Below are 17662 nucleotides of genomic sequence, written 5' to 3'. Positions count from 1 at the left end.
ACAACCCTCATACTCCTCCTGCCCCTCCTTTCTCTAGATTAGAGGAACACCAAGGGGATACTACCGGAGATGATTTGACAGCTGCAGACAACAAATAGATTTGTTTCTGTTTTAAGTTCAATATTAGTGTACCGCAGAGAGATAATCTGGATAGATTTGTATTGTATTTCAGTATTTGTTGGTATGCTCCTCCTCTGAGCCTCTTTGCAATGTTACAGCTGCGTACACATACACACACGCACGCACACGCACACACGCACGCGCGCGCACACACGCACGCACGCACGCACGCACACACACACAAAGTTATGTCAGGGTGATTTGAGGTGTGTCTAGCTTGACTTTATGTGAGTAGACTGAAGGAGTTAGTAATTATGACAGCCTCTGAATAGCTTCTCTCTGCCTCCGCCACCTGCTCCTCATCCTCCTCCTCCCTGAGATCATCCACAGGCTTAACCCAGCTCTCCACACTGACACTGAGGCCAAACACAACAGGAGGGTGACAATGATTAACCCTCAATTAAATTACAATTACGATAACAAATGGAATTACATTTCAAACCCAGCTAGCTACAACAATCACAAAAGGGATTAGGACTAAAGGACCAAGTCTATCATGAGGAAGTATATTATCATCACAGTATGGCCAACCTGAATACAAATAAGGATCAATTAAATAATTGTTGTTTTCATTTAACCTTTATTCATCTAGATCAGAGGTCTCCAACCTTTTCTATTTTTATTTAACATGTCGCGAACTACTATCTTTTTTTATAGCCTTCAAATAGGCACATTCTTCTCTTCTCCTGTACCCTGCAACTCTTCCCTGGGTCCTTGGTGTACAATAGGTGGGTTTTCTGTCAATATACCCAGTAAAATAATGGTTAATAAACAATATTTGGTATGATCGGCCCCATAAAATTATATTTGGTATTTTCCCGAAATCTGTTTTCAGAAAGAATTGGCAAGCTACTCATAGAGCTACTGGTAGCTTGCGGGAACTACCTGTCGGAGACCCCTGATCTAGATTGGTAGACTAGTCTCATTGACTAGACGTAACATAGTGAACATATCCGGGACACTGAAATGAGTATGATATTTTACGTTTGGTATGGTTACATAAGACAGAAGGTTATTTAAGCCAAAAACGAAAGGTGGGTGGGTGGTTGTTTGGTTTGTTGGTTGGTCGTTCAGGGTGGGTGGGTGGTTGTTTGGTTTGTTGGTTGGTCGTTCAGGGTGGGTGGGTGGTTGTTTGGTTTGTTGGTTGGTCGTTCAGGGTGGGTGGGTGGTTGTTTGGTTTGTTGGTTGGTCGGTGGGTGGGTGGACGTACAGTATAATGTGAATGTCTAGCAACAGATGGGTGGGCGTATACGCGAACGTCTAGCAACCCAAAGGTTGCGTGTTTGAATCTCATCACGGACAACTTCAGCAATTTAGCTATTTAGCAACTTTGCAACTACTTACTACTTTTTAGCTATATTGGAACTTCTTAGCATGTTATAACCTTAACCCTTTAAGCTAACCCTTCCCCTTTAACCTAACTCCTAACCCTACCATTAACCACTAGCCCTAACCCCTAGCCTAGCTAACGTTAGCTAGTTAGCTAACATTAGCATTAGCCACCCCTAGCGAATGTTACCCAAAACAAATTGGAATTCGCAACATATCATACGTTTTGCAAATTCGTAACATATGGTACGTATTGCAAATTCGTAAAATACTGTAGGAATTGCATTTCGTAACATATCATACGAATTGTAATTTATATCATATTATACGAAATGGATGATGGACATCCACTCATTAATACATACCATACGAAACGTAACATATGATACTAAATGGAGTGTCTTGGATTTACGAAATGCTCTGAGACCACGTTGAGATGATCCCCTTGCGGAACTGTACAAATAGCCTATTGAACCTGTACAATACACCACCAATACATCACGCATTTCCAGTTGGCATATGCAGTCAAATCAAATCACATTGTATTGGTCACATACACGTGATTAGCAGATGTTATTGCGGCTGTAGCGAAATGCTTGTGCTTCTAGCTCCCACAGTGCAGTAATATTTAACAAGTAATATCTATCAATTTACACAACATGTACACAATACACACAAATCTATGTAGGTTGACATAAGCAGTCTACTTACTTCATAGGTTTGAACAGAGCCTGTCCATAGTTCTGGAACGTCATGATTAATTTCAGTTGGGTACCTCCAGATTTCATGGCTGTTGGAAAAAATACAAACAACAAAAATAGACATTGGTAGCAAATGTACAGTATGGCAGAATCATTTTCTCACCGAATGACATTATAGAGTATACCATCAAATATGATCTAGTCAACCTTGTAATGATCCCCCCCCCCCCCCCCCCCCCCCCCCAGAGGATGGTCAACCTCTCCCACTGATTCACTTCAGACTGTGTGTCTAACAGTTTCTCAAAACAACTGGGAATTCAGAACTCAGAGATCTCAGACTTTAGTGTGATCAAGACAACTGGAAACTCTGGAGAAGAAAAATGAGCTCAGAATGGGAAAAATCTTTTTGAACTGTCATCCAACTCAGAATTCCAAGTCGGAAACTCTGGCATCTTTCTAGAGCTCCGACTTTCCGACCTGAAGATCACTGACGTCATGATTTGACCTCGTTTTTTTCAGAGTTCCCAGTTGTCTTGAAAGCACCAAGTGTACTTAGAGTGAGTGACATATGATATCACAGTGTTTGTTTGATCAGGAAGGAGACTGGAAGGTGAAGGATAGAGAGTGCAATCACATTGCTCTCTGTTCTCTCTCTCTCTGTTCTCTCCTTTCTTCCCTCATTTTCTCTCTGTTCTTTCTTCCCTCAGTCTCTCTCTCTGTCTCTCTCTGTCTCTCTCAATTTCAATTCAATTCAATTTAAGGGCTTTATTGGCATGGGAAACACATGTTAACATTTCCTAAGCAAGTGAACTAGATAATAAACCAAAGTGAAATAAACAATAAAAATGAACAGTAAACATTACACTCACAAAAGTTCCAAAAGAATAAAGACATTTCAAATTATGTGCAAATAGTACAAAAGGGAAAATAAATAAACATAAATATGGGTTGTATTTACAATGGTGTTTGTTCTTCACTTGTTGCCCTTTTCTTGTGGCAACAGGTCACAAATCTTGCTGCTGTGATGGCACACTGTGGTATTTCACCCAACAGATATGGGTGAAATTGGCTTTGTTTTTTGCATCTCTAATATGGTCATACATTTGGCAGGAGGTTAGGAAGTGCTGCTCAGTTTCCACCTCTCTCTCTGTCTCTCTCTCTGTCTCTCTCTCTGTCTCTCTCTCTGTCTCTCTCTCTGTCTCGCTCTCTGTCTCTCTCTCTGTCTCTCTCTCTGTCTCTCTCTCTGTCTCTCTCTCTGTCTCTCTCTCTGTCTCGCTCTCTGTCTCTCTCTCTGTCTCTCTCTCTGTCTCTCTCTCTGTCTCTCTCTCTGTCTCGCTCTCTGTCTCTCTCTCTGTCTCTCTCTCTGTCTCTCTCTCTGTCTCTCTCTCTGTCTCTCTCTCTGTCTCTCTCTCTGTCTCTCTCTCTGTCTCTCTCTCTGTCTCTTTCTCTGTCTCTCTCACTCCCGCTCTCTGTCTCAATTAAATTCAAAGGGGCTTTATTGACATGGGAAACATGTTTACATTGCCACAGCAAGTAAAATAAACAATAAACAAATATGACAACAAAAAACAACAAAAATCAATTATATGGAAATGAACAGTAAACATTGCACTCACAAAGGCTTCAAAAAGATAAAGGCATTTCAAATGTTATGTGACATTTTTTGAAGTACCAATGGTAGGTAGGGGAATATAAATAAACAGATAAATATAGATTGTATTTACAATGTTGTTTGTGTTCCACTGGTTACCCTTTTCTCATGGCAACGGGTCACAGATCTTGCTGCTGTGATTGCACACTGCGATAGTTCTCCTAACAAATATGGAAGTTTATCAATGTTTGATTTGATTTCAAATTCTTTGTGGGTCTTTGTGATCTGTGGGAAATGTGTGTCTCTAATACGATCATACATTTGGCAGGAGGTCAGAAAGTGCAGCTCAGTTTCCACCTCATTTTGTGGACAGTGGGCATAGCCTATCTTCTCTTTGTGTTTATTTCTCACTCATTCGCTCTCTCTCCTCTCTCTCTCCTCTCTCTCTCCTCTCTCTCTTCTCTCTCCTCTCTCTCCTCTCTCTCTCCTCTCTCTCCTCTCTCTCTCCTCTCTCTCTCCTCTCTTTCCTCTCTCTCTCTCTCCTCTCTCTCTCTCTCTTCTCTCTCTCTCTCTCCTCTCTCTCCTCTCTCTCTCCTCTCTCTCCTCTCTCTCTCCTCTCTCTCTCCTCTCTTTCCTCTCTCTCTCTCTCCTCTCTCTCTCTCTCTTCTCTCTCTCTCTCTCTCTCTCCTCTCTTCTCTCTCTCTCGCTCTCTCTCTCTCCTCTCTCTCTCCTCTCTCTCTCCTCTCTCTCTCTCTCCTCTCTTCTCTCTCTCTCCTCTCTCTCTTCTCTCTCTCTCTCCGTGTTCTTTCTTCCGTCTGTTTGTCTGTCTTTGTCTGTCTCTCTGTCGGTCTCTCGGTCTGTGTCTGTCTCACGGTCTCTGTCTGTCTCTTTGTGTGTCTCTCGGTCTCTCGGTCTCTGTGTGAGTTTCTCAATCTCTCACTCACTCACTCACTCACACCTTCTCTCTCGCTCACACACACTCACATAACAAGCCATCAAATAATTGACAAAATTCAACAAAGTCACTTTCTTGGTCAGTAAAACATATTGCCCCCAAAAGAGAGCCACTAAAGCTTAATAGATTGAACCGTGTGCTTTAGATTGAACTGTGTGCTTTAGTGAATGGTCACCAAGATGAAGGTTTTCTCTTCAGTAAAACAGCTATGCTTTATTGACACGATCAGTCAAAGAAGCAGCACTGAAAATAATCACATTTATGATCTTTCAAAAGAAGAAAATGCTGTTTCATGTTAAAGAGATGTTGACAAGTGCTGTACAAAGGAGAGAAGAGGACGAAAAGTTCAAGTGGAAATGGCAATGCTTCAGTCTCTAGACTGTTTGCATACTCACTTAGTAATCAGATGCCCTGACTTAGCCTCGTCGCATACCAGGCTAAAACAGGAAGCCTGGGGAAGTTCCGTGGCAGAAATCAGATAAAGAGGGATCGTAACCAATTATGTATATAAACCCTGGATTGCTGATGCTATGTATTGGCCATTGAGACACTTTTGAAGCCACCGGTCGGTCATATTGTTACATCTGCTCCTGCCACAACCTCTACTGCTCATCCTGTGTCTCCTTGACCTGCCGCCACTCTCCCAGTACTCTCTCCCGCTCCCTCTCTCTGCGTGTGTGTGATTGTGTGGGCGGAGACAGGTGTGCTGGAGTCAGAGCAGATCCCCACCAGTTGCAACCTGTTCCATAATCAAGACCTCTACAAATACTCAGCCCTGCCACTTCCACGCTGCCAGATCGTAATCTCTGCTCAGTCAGTCTACGATTCTAGCCCTTTTTTCCGGTTAGATCCTGTTATCCTGTTGTGCCTGCTTTCCTTGCCTGCCGCTGTTTTCCTCTCCGCTACAGTTCTGCCCGCTCTGACTCTGGTCCCTGTCTCCAGTCCCACGTATCGTCCTCCTGCTACTCTGTTCTGGATTCCCGACTCAACTACTCCCTTGGATTCCCCTCCGGACCTGCTCACCCTGTCTCAACCCCTCTCGCTCCAGCCTCAGCCTCCGCACCTGGTTTCCTGCAACCCATCCGAGCTTTCCCTGGCCTGCACTCCATCTTCCCCCTGTGTTTCAATAAATACCTTGGTTACTTCATCACAGTCTCCTCGTCTGAGTCTACTCTTGGGTTCCACTCCGCGTAACACATATTGGCACTCCCCAGTAGGAGCAATCATCCATAAGAATGAATGAAATGCTAAAAAATGACATGAATTGAGGTATATTTGATGTTGTTGTAGTGGGGACAGTAACATTACTAATCGAAAAAAAAAGAAGGATTTTTTTATATACTGTATATACAGTTTTAACACACATACTCATTCCAGGGTTTTTCTTTATTTTTTCAATTTTCTACATTGTAGAATAATAGTGAAGACATCAAAACAATGAAATAACACATGAAATCATGTACTAACCAAAAAAGTGTTAAACAAATCAAAATATATTTTATATTTGAGATTCTTCAAAGTAGCCACCCTTTGCCTTGATGACAGCTTTGCAAACTCTTGGCATTCTCCCAACCAGCTTCATGAGGTAGTCACCTGGAATGCAGTTCAATTAACAGGTGTGCCTTCTTAAAAGTTCATTTTTGGAATTTCTTTCCTTCTTAATGGATTTGAGTTGTGTTGTGACACGGTAGGGTTGGTATACAGAAGATAGCCCTATTTGGTAAAATACCAAGTCCATATTATGCAGTGGTGGGCCGTCAGTATTATATTAAATATATTTTTCCACAAATATGTATTAAATTATTCCCCAGAGTAAGAGTTCTACTCTTCATTTCATAGCTTTCCTCTTGGTTGCACTGCTTCCAGCCCCAGGTTGAGATTTGGAGGGCTGGTCTTTATGTTAGATCTTTTATTCAATCATATTCAGCCATCATGTGTTGCCAGGGGTCTAAAATCTGCCCTTAGGCCTTCAGAATCAACAGTGCGGGCGCTTGTCGCTTATAGTGAATGGAAATGAAAATTTAGTGTCAACCAATCAGCTTTAGAGTTGGCTATTGTACGCCTGCTGGCTGGTTCCAGTGTTACACAGGAGCCAGCTAGCAGGCGTAGTGCGTGCACGTCTTTTGATTGGATTACCAATATTGAGAGGCAGGTCCTATGGAGATCTAGGAAACTGAATTTGATAAACGAATAAATTTGCGTACTACTAAGCTGTTTTTTCAACCCACAATGGCGGAAGGAGGAGAAGATATCGATTTGGTCGAGGATATAATTATAACGCCATTCTCAAGACGAACTTTTCAAGAAAAGTTAGACATTGTAAGGAGAGGTCGCCCGACGCCACAAAGCCTGTCAAAGGGCTTCGTTCGCTCGCCACTTTCAAAGTTTCAACTACGAGAGCTGTCAATGGCTCACAGGCTCCTTGGCTCCGAGAAGCACTGCAAACTGTACTGCTGGGAATGCCTATTATTTGCAAGTGATCGATTTGGTGTTTGGAGCCACACTGGCTTTGCAAACTTGAGTTGTCTAACCAAGGCAGCAACGAGACACCAAAGTACGGCTGGGCACTAACAAGCAATGGTGCTTTTGAAAACTTTTGGGGACACCTGGGTGGATCTACAGCTCAAAGAACAAGCGCGCAGGGCAACGGAGCTGCACAATGAAAAGGTGAAGGGAAATATTGAAAAGACTCATTGATTGTGTCATGTTTTTGGGTAAACACTGTTTACCCAAAAATGTCAATTTGTCAATTTCAAGGTGACGCAACGCCTGGTTATACTGCGTTTCTGTCTAAATGTATAGTGTCTAGAGCCATGGCATCATAATGAGGTGGATTAATTCGGGTGGGACTGTGTAGTACCTCACTGAAGGCCCAGGCCCCAGGCCCACGGCACGCCACTGATATTATGGCAAGAACAGCTCAAATAAGCAAAGAGAAACGACAGTCCATTATTATTTTAAGACATGAAGGTCGGTCAATATGGAAAATGTCAAGAACTTAGAAAGTTTCTTCAAGTGCAGTCGCAAAAACCATCAAGTGCTATGATGAATCTGGCTCTAATGAGGACCGCCAAAGGAAAGGAAGACCCAGAGTTACCTCTGCTGCAAAAGATGGCTCACTCGGAATATGTTGTCAGAGTCGGTACAGCCACCCGGTTTCTTTCATGCATCGCGCCGACAGAAACAAACATCTCTCTGGTAAGAAGAAGGGCGGGGGTGTATACCTTATGATTAACGACTCATGGTGTAATCACAAAAACATACAGGAACTCAAGTCCTTTTGTTCACCTGACCTAGAATTCCTTGCAATCAAATGCCGACCGCATTATCTTCCAAAAGAATTCTCTTTGATTATAGTCACAGCCGTGTATATCCCCCCCCCCCCCCCCCCCCCCAAACAGATACCTTTTCGGCCCTGAAAGAACTTCACTGGACTCTATGTAAACTGGAAACCATACATCCTGAGGCTGAATTTATTGTAGCTGGGGATTTTAACAAAGCTAACCTGAGAACAAGACTTACTAAATTCTATCAACATATAAAATGCGCGACACGAGCTGGTAGCATTCTGTACCATTGCTACTCTAACTTCCGTGATGCATACAAAGCCCTCACCCACCCTACCTTCGGCAAATCTGATCACGATTCCATTTTGTTGCTCCCAGCCTATAGACAGAAACTAAAACAGGAAACGCCCATGCTCAGGTCTATACAATGCTGCTCTGACCAATCGGATTCCACGCTTCAAGATTGCTTCGATCACGTGGACTGGGATTTGTCCCAGATAGCCTCAGACAATAACATTGATGTATACGCTGACTCGGTGAGCGAGTTTATTAGCAAGTGCATCGGAGATGTTGTACCCACTGTGACTATTAAAACCTTTCCTAACCAGAAACCGTAGATTGATGGCAGCATTCACGCCAAACTGAAAGCGCGAACCACCGCTTTTAACTATGGCAAGGCGACTGGAAACATGACCGAATACAAACAGTGCAGCTATTCCCTCCGCAAGGCAATCAAACAAGCAAAGCGTCAGTAGAGAGACAAAGTAGAGTCGCAATTCAACGGCTCAAACACGAGACACATGTGTCAGGGTCTACAGTCAATCACGGATTACAAAAAGAAAACCAGCCCCGTCGCGGGCATTGATGTCTTGCTCGCAGACAAATTAAACAAATTAAAGCTTTGAGGACAATACAGTGCCACTGACACGGCCACTACCAAAGCCTGTGGGCTCTCCTTCTCCGTGGCCAACGTGAGTAAAACATTTAAACATGTTAACCCTCGCAAGGCTGTCGGACCAGATCACATCCCTAGCCACGTCCTCAGAGCATGCGCAGACCAGCTGGCTGGTGTGTTTACGAACATATTCAATCAATCCCTATCCCAGTCTGTTGTCCCCACATGCTTCAAGATGGCCACTATTGTTCCAGTTCCCTAACTCTAATGAAGTTCATTAGAGTTAACAGTCTCAGATATTGCAGCGCAAATAAATGCTTCACTGAGTTCAAGTAACAGACACATCTCAACATCAACAGTTCAGAGGAGACTGTGTGAATCAGGCCTTCATGGTTGAATTGCTGCAAAGAAACCACTACTAAAGGACACCAATAAGAAGACGAGACTTGCTTGGGCCAAGAAACACGAGCAATGGACATCAGACCAGTGGAAATTTGTCCTTTGGTCTGATGAGTCCAAATGTGAGATTTTTGGTTCCAACTGCTGTGTCTTTGTGAGATGCAGAGTAGGTGAACAGATTCAAGGCACACTTAACAAGCATGGCTACCACAGCATTCTGCAGCGATACGCCATCCCATTAGGTTTTGGCTTAGTGGGACTATCATTTGTTTTTCAACAGGACAATGACCCAACACACCTCCAGACTGTGTAAGGGCTATTTTACCAAGAAGGAGAGTGATGGAGTGCTGCATCAGACGACCTGGCCTCCACAATCCCCCGACCTCAACCAAATTGAGATGGTTTGGGATAAGTCAAACCGCAGAGTTAAGGAAAAGTAGCTAACAAGTGCTCAGCATATGTGGGAACTCCTTCAAGAATGTTGGAAAAGCATTCCAGGTGAAGCTGGTTGAGAGAATGCCAAGAGTGTGCAAAGCTGTCATCAAGGCAAAGGATGGCTATTTGAAGAATCTCAAATACAAAAATCTAGATTTTGATTTGTTTAACACTTTTTTGGTTACTACATGATTCCATATGTGATATTTCATAGTTTGATGTCTTCACTATTATTCTACAATGTAGAAAATAGTAAAAATGAAGAAAACCCCTTGAATGAGTAGGTGTTCTAAAACTTTTGACCGGTAGTGTATATACGACCTCTCTCTCAGAAAAATAATTAGTACTGCTAGGATTTACACAGTCAAATGTAACAAATAATTACCTTTTTTTTTATAAATAACTGTACAAATGATACATTTCTGACATCAATATATATCAATACAGTAATATGAGATCTGTATCTAAAATACTTTGAACATTTTTGTCATTTAACATATGCTCTTCGTTAGTACATTCATCTTAAGATAGCTATGTGAGACAACCAAATATCACACTCAAATATACAGAATAGACACACTCCATTCCAGCTAAACAATGAAGGAAAAAACTAATTTTAATAGACCCCTAGAATCTATGAATTAAAAATCTGACAACAGTAATATTTGACACACACATGAAGGATCTTATAAGCAATAATTCCTGGTGAAAAAACACAAATGTAAAATATTGCGTTTTGGAAATAAACTCATCAAATTCACATGACCAAATATATCACCTATTATCTACAAAACATAATTTTTCATACACTATCAATATACAATATCTAATATTTGTTTATCATTTGTATTGTATTCCTTCTGTAAATGAGTGAAGTGGGTCTGACTGTAGCTAGGCCTGCTATACAAAGCAAAACCCATACTACCAACTGTTGGCTTTTGTAGTCTCAATTGACATTCACATCCTAGCCCCTCAGTCATATAGCTGTGTAATTACATGGGCTGGAGGGAGCAGCATGTAGCTGACCATACTGCCAGACCAAGCTGCATCCACCCTGCATTCTCTGGTTTCACTGTGTGTGGATCTGGAGAGAGAACATAGCCAGGTTCCAGATCTGTTTATGGGTCTTTCTATGAATAATGGAGCCAAAGTGTGACATTGGGATCAACATTTCAAAATGGTTTGAAACAAAAATAAAAATTATTTTTATGCAGTTCTACCTGTGTACTGAGAGGAATAAAAGTGAATATATGCTAATTGACCCATAACTCCACCAACACCCCAACATAGGACTAATACTATACATCCTTTAAGCAGCGATCATACAGACATTGGCAAATCAAATTCAAGGACTTTCAGGGACTTTTTCAAGCACTTAACTGTAATTTCCAAGGACCTCAATGTAACACAGTTGTATAATTTATATCATTGTACATTTAGGGCCCACTTCCCCCAAAATGCATGCAAAAAGTGTCCCAAAAAAGTAGGCCCTTACCACTTTAAGAAAAAAAAAATGTAGGCCTTGCCAATGCATTAACATTCCAATTATTATTTCATTCTAAAATATGTGAGAATAATGTGGACATCGCCTGACTAAATAGATTGGATGCATGCCTATTTTTCTGTAGCCTATGTGGCAGACGCAAGGACACATAATAAAGCCATGAATAGCAGTATCATTCATCTCACCATTTGAATTACACCATCGCTGTTTTTATAATGAGAAAGTGAGCAACAACCAGGTTCCTTTTGAAATGGAAGGATTTGTATGGAAAGACAAGTTGAAGCCAACATTAGATGTTGTCATCCTAATAATAACCACACGTGGTTTTACCGCAACAGAAATTCAAACAAAAACGGAGCAATAACGTAATCACAGATAATTATAAGGGAGCTGGAGAACTTTTAAATTGACTACAATAATTACAATTGAGGAAATTGTATTGTTTAAAATTGCAGGTGTAACATGGAAACCGAAATGTATTTGTCATGTTATTTCATTACCAGATCATGTTGTGAATAAGCCCACTAGGTATGTCATTTGTTGTTATTATAGCCAGAATAATTCATCAGAATAGTGTTGGGTGTTGCGCAATAGTATATCCTACACAATTGCGCAAAGTAGACCATGTCCAATCTGAGGCACAAAAACATATGAAAACATGAACTCATTACCTTGATGCTTTCTCTGTTAAATCTAACGACACCCTGCTGTACATCAAGCAGACAACAACAGATGAACAACATCAATTCGCTAGGGATATTAGACCCAACATGGATCCAGGCACAATGTTCTTCACCGACGTAACGAATGAGACACCAAATTATTCTGGACATTCCTCAAAACCACCTTTGTTCCAGCACTTGGGCTGTTGTTGCATCGCATGTGCTATCAGAACAGCTGCTTGTCACTTGACTGTCATTCGGAAAATTCCTTTCTAGATCAGATGACGTGTGAAAATATCACGCCGTAACTAATCAGCTGGATACCAAATGCCCATCCAACATGTATTAGGCATAATTATTGAAAAAACACGTTAATGACAGTATCAATTTAGGTTTTAAGTATCAAGTTAAGGTTACTCTTTCGGTTAGGGGCTTTCGATTTTGCAATTGAATTTATTATTTTGAATCTGTGTGCCCATGAAAGCTGTTTTCACCCCGTAACATAAGACACAAAATGTTATGTAGCCACACTGCATTTCTGACATCTCTATACAACAAACTGTCCGACAGCTAGATCCAGGATTCTTACAGGGTTCACATTCATTGTCAAATTTAACTGATTAATGCTTAATATATGAAGTAATGTCAACTTACACTGCCATAAATGCAAGGACAGAAAAGTAATGTTTTATGTCACAGGTTTTTACAAAAATCCATCATGACACCAACCATGACAAAGAACTAAACATCAACTTATGAATTGTATTAAATATAGCTATGATCCTCCCTTATATCTTAATGTAATGACATGAAACAAATTAGCAGATTATTATCAATGACTTATCAACAGCTGTAACAAGTTGTCCAGTGTGGGAAATCCTCACTGGTACCCTAGTTTATTGAAAGACCCTTATGTGCTTAGTTTAGCTAACTACTCTGACTAGTGTTGTGCCATACAGAGGAGAAACTAGCCAGTCCCAAATCTGTATGTGCCTTTGCCAAGTCCTCTGTAACAATGATAGTCAGAGGATTTGGCTACACAATCCACATACAGATCTGGAACCAGGCTAGTTTCTCAACCTCAATGACAGGGGTAGGCAACCTGTTCCTGGAGTACCACAGGTACTACATAATTGTGTTCCATCTACACTGTAGGCACCACACCTGACCAACTGAGAAAATGTATCAGTTCACTGATTGCCTAAATTCATAGTCAAAAATAAATTCATAGCTGTTTGTGGGTGCGGCATCTTTTTATATATATATACTTTATTAAATTCTGATTTTGCAGGGGGTTTCGGCAGCACCCCCATTTCCCACGGCTAAGTCTAAATTCAACACACCTGGACTTCCATGTTGGTTCAACTCAAACAATGAAGTGCATGCGGCTCTCCAGAACCAGGGTTGCCCAACCCTGCTATATCACATAAGGTTTGGCTGAATAAAGTACAAACAGACCTGAGACAAGGCTTTAGAGAAGCTGCCTTCTCTCCTCTCCTCTCACTTACCGACGCTGGTGATTCTCTGTGAGACCAGGTCCCTGAGCAGAGCATCGATGACTAGGTTGTGTCTGGAGTAGAGCTCATATCGATTAATCCCTATGTGGAAGCGGAGCCAGTTGGGGTAGGAGTCAGCCGTCAGCTCTCCTCCTGTTGGAGTGTACTCCTCCATGTTCCCTTCAGCGTGCCTGGGGGAAGAGGGGAGGGAGGAGAAAGGAGAGGTGATCCGTGTTATTACAATGGGGAGTATGACATGAGTATGCTTTTCTGTAGCCCTGGACCACCCTCCTTTTTAGTGTTTCATATGTTAAGAGGTGACATGTTTTGACATGACATGACTTGCATTTGCAAGAGGGACATTTGCTAATATGATTAGGTAGCCTATAACCATTTGTGTAAAAACACCTTTATTAATGTGAAATAACAAGCCGAAATTTGTAATTTACACATAATATCCTAGGTGTATTGTTTGTTTTATTTATGCTATTGTCTTGAGTTGAATTTTAAGAGGCTAATAATCACTTTTCAATTTTGGTGATGGTCTATAAATTATAAAAATATATGTTACCATTCCTGATTCTCTGTGGCGGCGTTGGGGTCAAATCTGATGTCTGTGTTGACGTTGAACAAGGTGTCTTCGTCGGTCAGAGACGGTACGGCTCTCTTGAATAACGGGTGGTCAAACAGAGCCAGCAACCTTGAACTCTTGACAGGTATGTTTCTGGTGACCACAGTGTCCTGTATGAACCGTCTCTTTTTGTCACCATTTTGTGCATAATGTTCAAGCCGTTTAAAGGCTCCCGTTTTGTTTCCCGCTTTGGGGTTCTTCTCCAGAGAATGGGAAGAGATGTTAGAGTTTGGTTCATTGCTGAAGTCCTGAAGGATTCTCAGTGTGTGTTTGTTAGGCCAGCCTGACTCCACTCCCGACCTGGCTCGGTGTTTAGCCCAGCTCTGAGGGTCCTCGCTCGGCTTGTGCGAGCAGGAGCAGCCGCTGTTGCTGCGCCTCTCCAGCTTTGGTAACAAGTCTATCATGATGTGCATCGAGCAGGCGATTAGAAACACCATCAGAATCAAAACTCGGAATTTACGGAAGAGTATCATCTTCATAGTCCCCTGTTTGAGCAGTTGCGAGTATTTACTGCAAATGATGAGCACGCATATGAATAGACTCACTACATCACTGATTATGTTTATCACGCTGGATGCCACTTTAATGAAATACACGTTGAACACGTAACCATCTTCACTTCTTGCCGTCTTGAGTATACTAAATGTTTCAGTGTTCAACTTGTGTATTCCCAACCACATAGAAATCCAGACGGCAGGCTTATTTTGTGATTCAGAACGTGAGGATTCTCCGCATGCGCCCAGGTAAAACAGGTCGACTCGGTTCAGACCAACGGTCGAGTTGGGAAAGCGGCATTATCTCAATTGCTTTCGCTCTACAGCTCCGACCCCAAGGCTTTACGCACAATATAAGGTATAAAGGAAGTGCAAGGGTCCCGAAAGAAGCTCGAAAACGGTAGATAAATGATCCATCAGAGGTGTATGTTGGCAGGGGCTGCTGGCGCACATCGGTCCGGCCATTGAGCGATAACTCTGCTGTGTGAGAAACGGAGCTATCGTGGATCCGCTGGGCACGGGCTACGCATTGGTCCAGTCCGGGATAGGAAAAGCGCAGAGAGCGCTTATATGTCAAAATATAATTTTAAAAGAAGACTATTCGAAAGACTCCTCCCTTGCCAATAGAAACGATAAAACAACGTGTAAAGGCGCAGCAGGCAAAGTACAGTAAGCGACCCAGGATGAGAATAAATGGCAATGTTCACAGCAAATCCCGAATAAAGACAGGCAATACAAAACAACCAAAGCGAGACGAATCAAACAAATAATTCGGATAGGTGCCGATTGGGTTTCTCTCTCGGAGATAGACTACAGTGTGCCGTGTGAGCAAGGAAAAAGACAATCACTGTCCTTCGCATGTGAGATTGAGGTTGGGTGTGTTAAATATTATGATGAAGCGCGTCTAGATCCAGCCTTGTGCAGCGTCACCGTGCACAGATTGGCTGAGTCTCTCCCACAGTCGGAGAGAGAGGGGGACAGCAACCATCTGAGGCTCAAGTGCCTGCCTGCCTGTTTCTGTAGCCTGTGTTCTTCCTAAAAACATTCCCCCCTGCAAATTCCCCCCTGCAAATCCAGGCTGTGCAAGAAGAGGGCGTCTCATCCCAGTGGTGAAAATCCACTGTGGCACAATATTGTATGTAGCTACGTTAGATGATGTATGTCTATTGATTAGTGAAATGCATCTGATGGAATCAAGGAGGCATCCTCATGGAGACATGTCAGTGTCAGTCCAGGGCCTTCATTCAATCAAATCAGCAGTATCTGTACAGCAGCATTATCAACATACAGTATATACAAAATCAACCACAGCAATACCAGACAGTATGGATATGTATAGAAACAACAGTGGCTGCTGCAATATTCACATCTCCTGCCTCTCCACTTGCCAATCAACACACCAATGTCTTGGCTAAAAGGGTTAGCACTAAAGCTACTGAAGGGATGGTTATGGGTAGGATGGTTGGATGATAACTGCAGGGAAGATAATGGGAGATGGGTTAACGAACAGTCGGTAGGTTATTATCCATGTGTGACCGACTGATCATGCCCAACATGATTACCTTTTCTTATGACATTTTGTATTACAGTAAAAGCAGCATGGCTTTGGCTGCACCATTCTACAGCGGTATAGGAATGGCTTTGGCTGCACCATTCTACAGCGGTATAGGAATGGCTTTAGCTGCACCATTCTACAGCGGTATAGGAATGGCTTTAGCTGCACCATTCTACAGCGGTATAGGAATGGCTTTGGCTGCACCATTCTACAGCGGTATAGGAATGGATTTAGCTGCACCATTCTACAGCGGTATAGGAATGGCTTTGGCTGCACCATTCTACAGCGGTATAGGAATGGCTTTGGCTGCACCATTCTACAGCGGTATAGGAATGGCTTTGGCTGCACCATTCTACAGCGGTATAGGAATGGCTTTGGCTGCACCATTCTACAGCAGTATAGGAATGGCTTTAGCTGCACCATTCTACAGCGGTATAGGAATGGCTTTGGCTGCACCATTCTACAGCGGTATAGGAATGGATTTAGCTGCACCATTCTACAGCGGTATAGGAATGGCTTTGGCTGCACCATTCTACAGCGGTATAGGAATGGCTTTAGCTGCACCATTCTACAGCGGTATAGGAATGGCTTTGGCTGCACCATTCTACAGCGGTATAGGAATGGCTTTGGCTGCACCATTCTACAGCGGTATAGGAATGGCTTTAGCTGCACCATTCTACAGCGGTATAGGAATGGCTTTAGCTGCACCATTCTACAGCGGTATAGGAATGGCTTTAGCTGCACCATTCTACAGCGGTATAGGAATGGCTTTGGCTGCACCATTCTACAGCGGTATAGGAATGGCTTTAGCTGCACCATTCGACAGCGGTATAGGAATGGCTTTAGCTGCACCATTCTACAGCGGTATAGGAATGGCTTTAGCTGCACTATTCTACAGCGGTATAGGAATGGCTTTAGCTGCACCATTCTACAGCGGTATAGGAATGGCTTTAGTTGCACCATTCTACAGCGGTATAGGAATGGCTTTAGCTGCACCATTCTACAGCGGTATAGGAATGGCTTTAGCTGCACCATTCTACAGCGGTATAGGAATGGCTTTGGCTGCACCATTCTACAGCGGTATAGGAATGGCTTTAGTTGCACCATTCTACAGCGGTATAGGAATGGCTTTAGCTGCACCATTCTACAGCGGTATAGGAATGGATTTAGCTGCACCATTCTACAGCGGTATGGGAATGGCTTTAGCTGCACCATTCTACAGCGGTATAGGAATGGCTTTAGCTGCACCATTCTACAGCGGTATAGGAATGGCTTTGGCTGCACCATTCTACAGCGGTATAGGAATGGCTTTAGCTGCACCATTCTACAGCGGTATAGGAATGGCTTTAGCTGCACCATTCTACAGCGGTATGGGAATGGCTTTAGCTGCACCATTCTACAGCGGTATAGGAATGGCTTTAGCTGCACCATTCTACAGCGGTATAGGAATGGCTTTGGCTGCACCATTCTACAGCGGTATAGGAATGGCTTTAGCTGCACCATTCTACAGCGGTATAGGAATGGCTTTAGCTGCACCATTCTACAGCGGTATGGGAATGGCTTTAGCTGCACCATTCTACAGCGGTATAGGAATGGCTTTAGCTGCAC

At 42.7% G+C, this 17662-nt stretch overlaps 1 protein-coding gene across 1 annotated transcript in view; it reads right to left on the bottom strand.

The window, feature by feature from the left end:
- The window catches only part of fam20cb (FAM20C golgi associated secretory pathway kinase b), a 67756-nt gene extending 52351 nt beyond the window's left edge, over window positions 1-15405 (bottom strand). Inside the window, exons 1-3 of the mRNA XM_055890248.1 lie at window positions 13946-15405; window positions 13387-13565; window positions 2161-2239 (exon numbers count right to left, since the gene is read on the bottom strand). Of these exons, the coding sequence (XP_055746223.1) occupies window positions 2161-2239; window positions 13387-13565; window positions 13946-14685 (998 nt within the window). The 5' untranslated portion in view covers window positions 14686-15405. The remainder of the gene's footprint in view (window positions 1-2160; window positions 2240-13386; window positions 13566-13945) is intronic.
- Window positions 15406-17662: the final 2257 nt, after the last annotated feature.

Source organism: Salvelinus fontinalis, chromosome 30 (assembly GCF_029448725.1).
Source record: "Salvelinus fontinalis isolate EN_2023a chromosome 30, ASM2944872v1, whole genome shotgun sequence".
Lineage (NCBI taxonomy): Eukaryota > Metazoa > Chordata > Actinopteri > Salmoniformes > Salmonidae > Salvelinus > Salvelinus fontinalis.
Note: the sequence above shows the minus strand (reverse complement) of the source record. Positions and strands in the feature narration are given on the sequence as shown.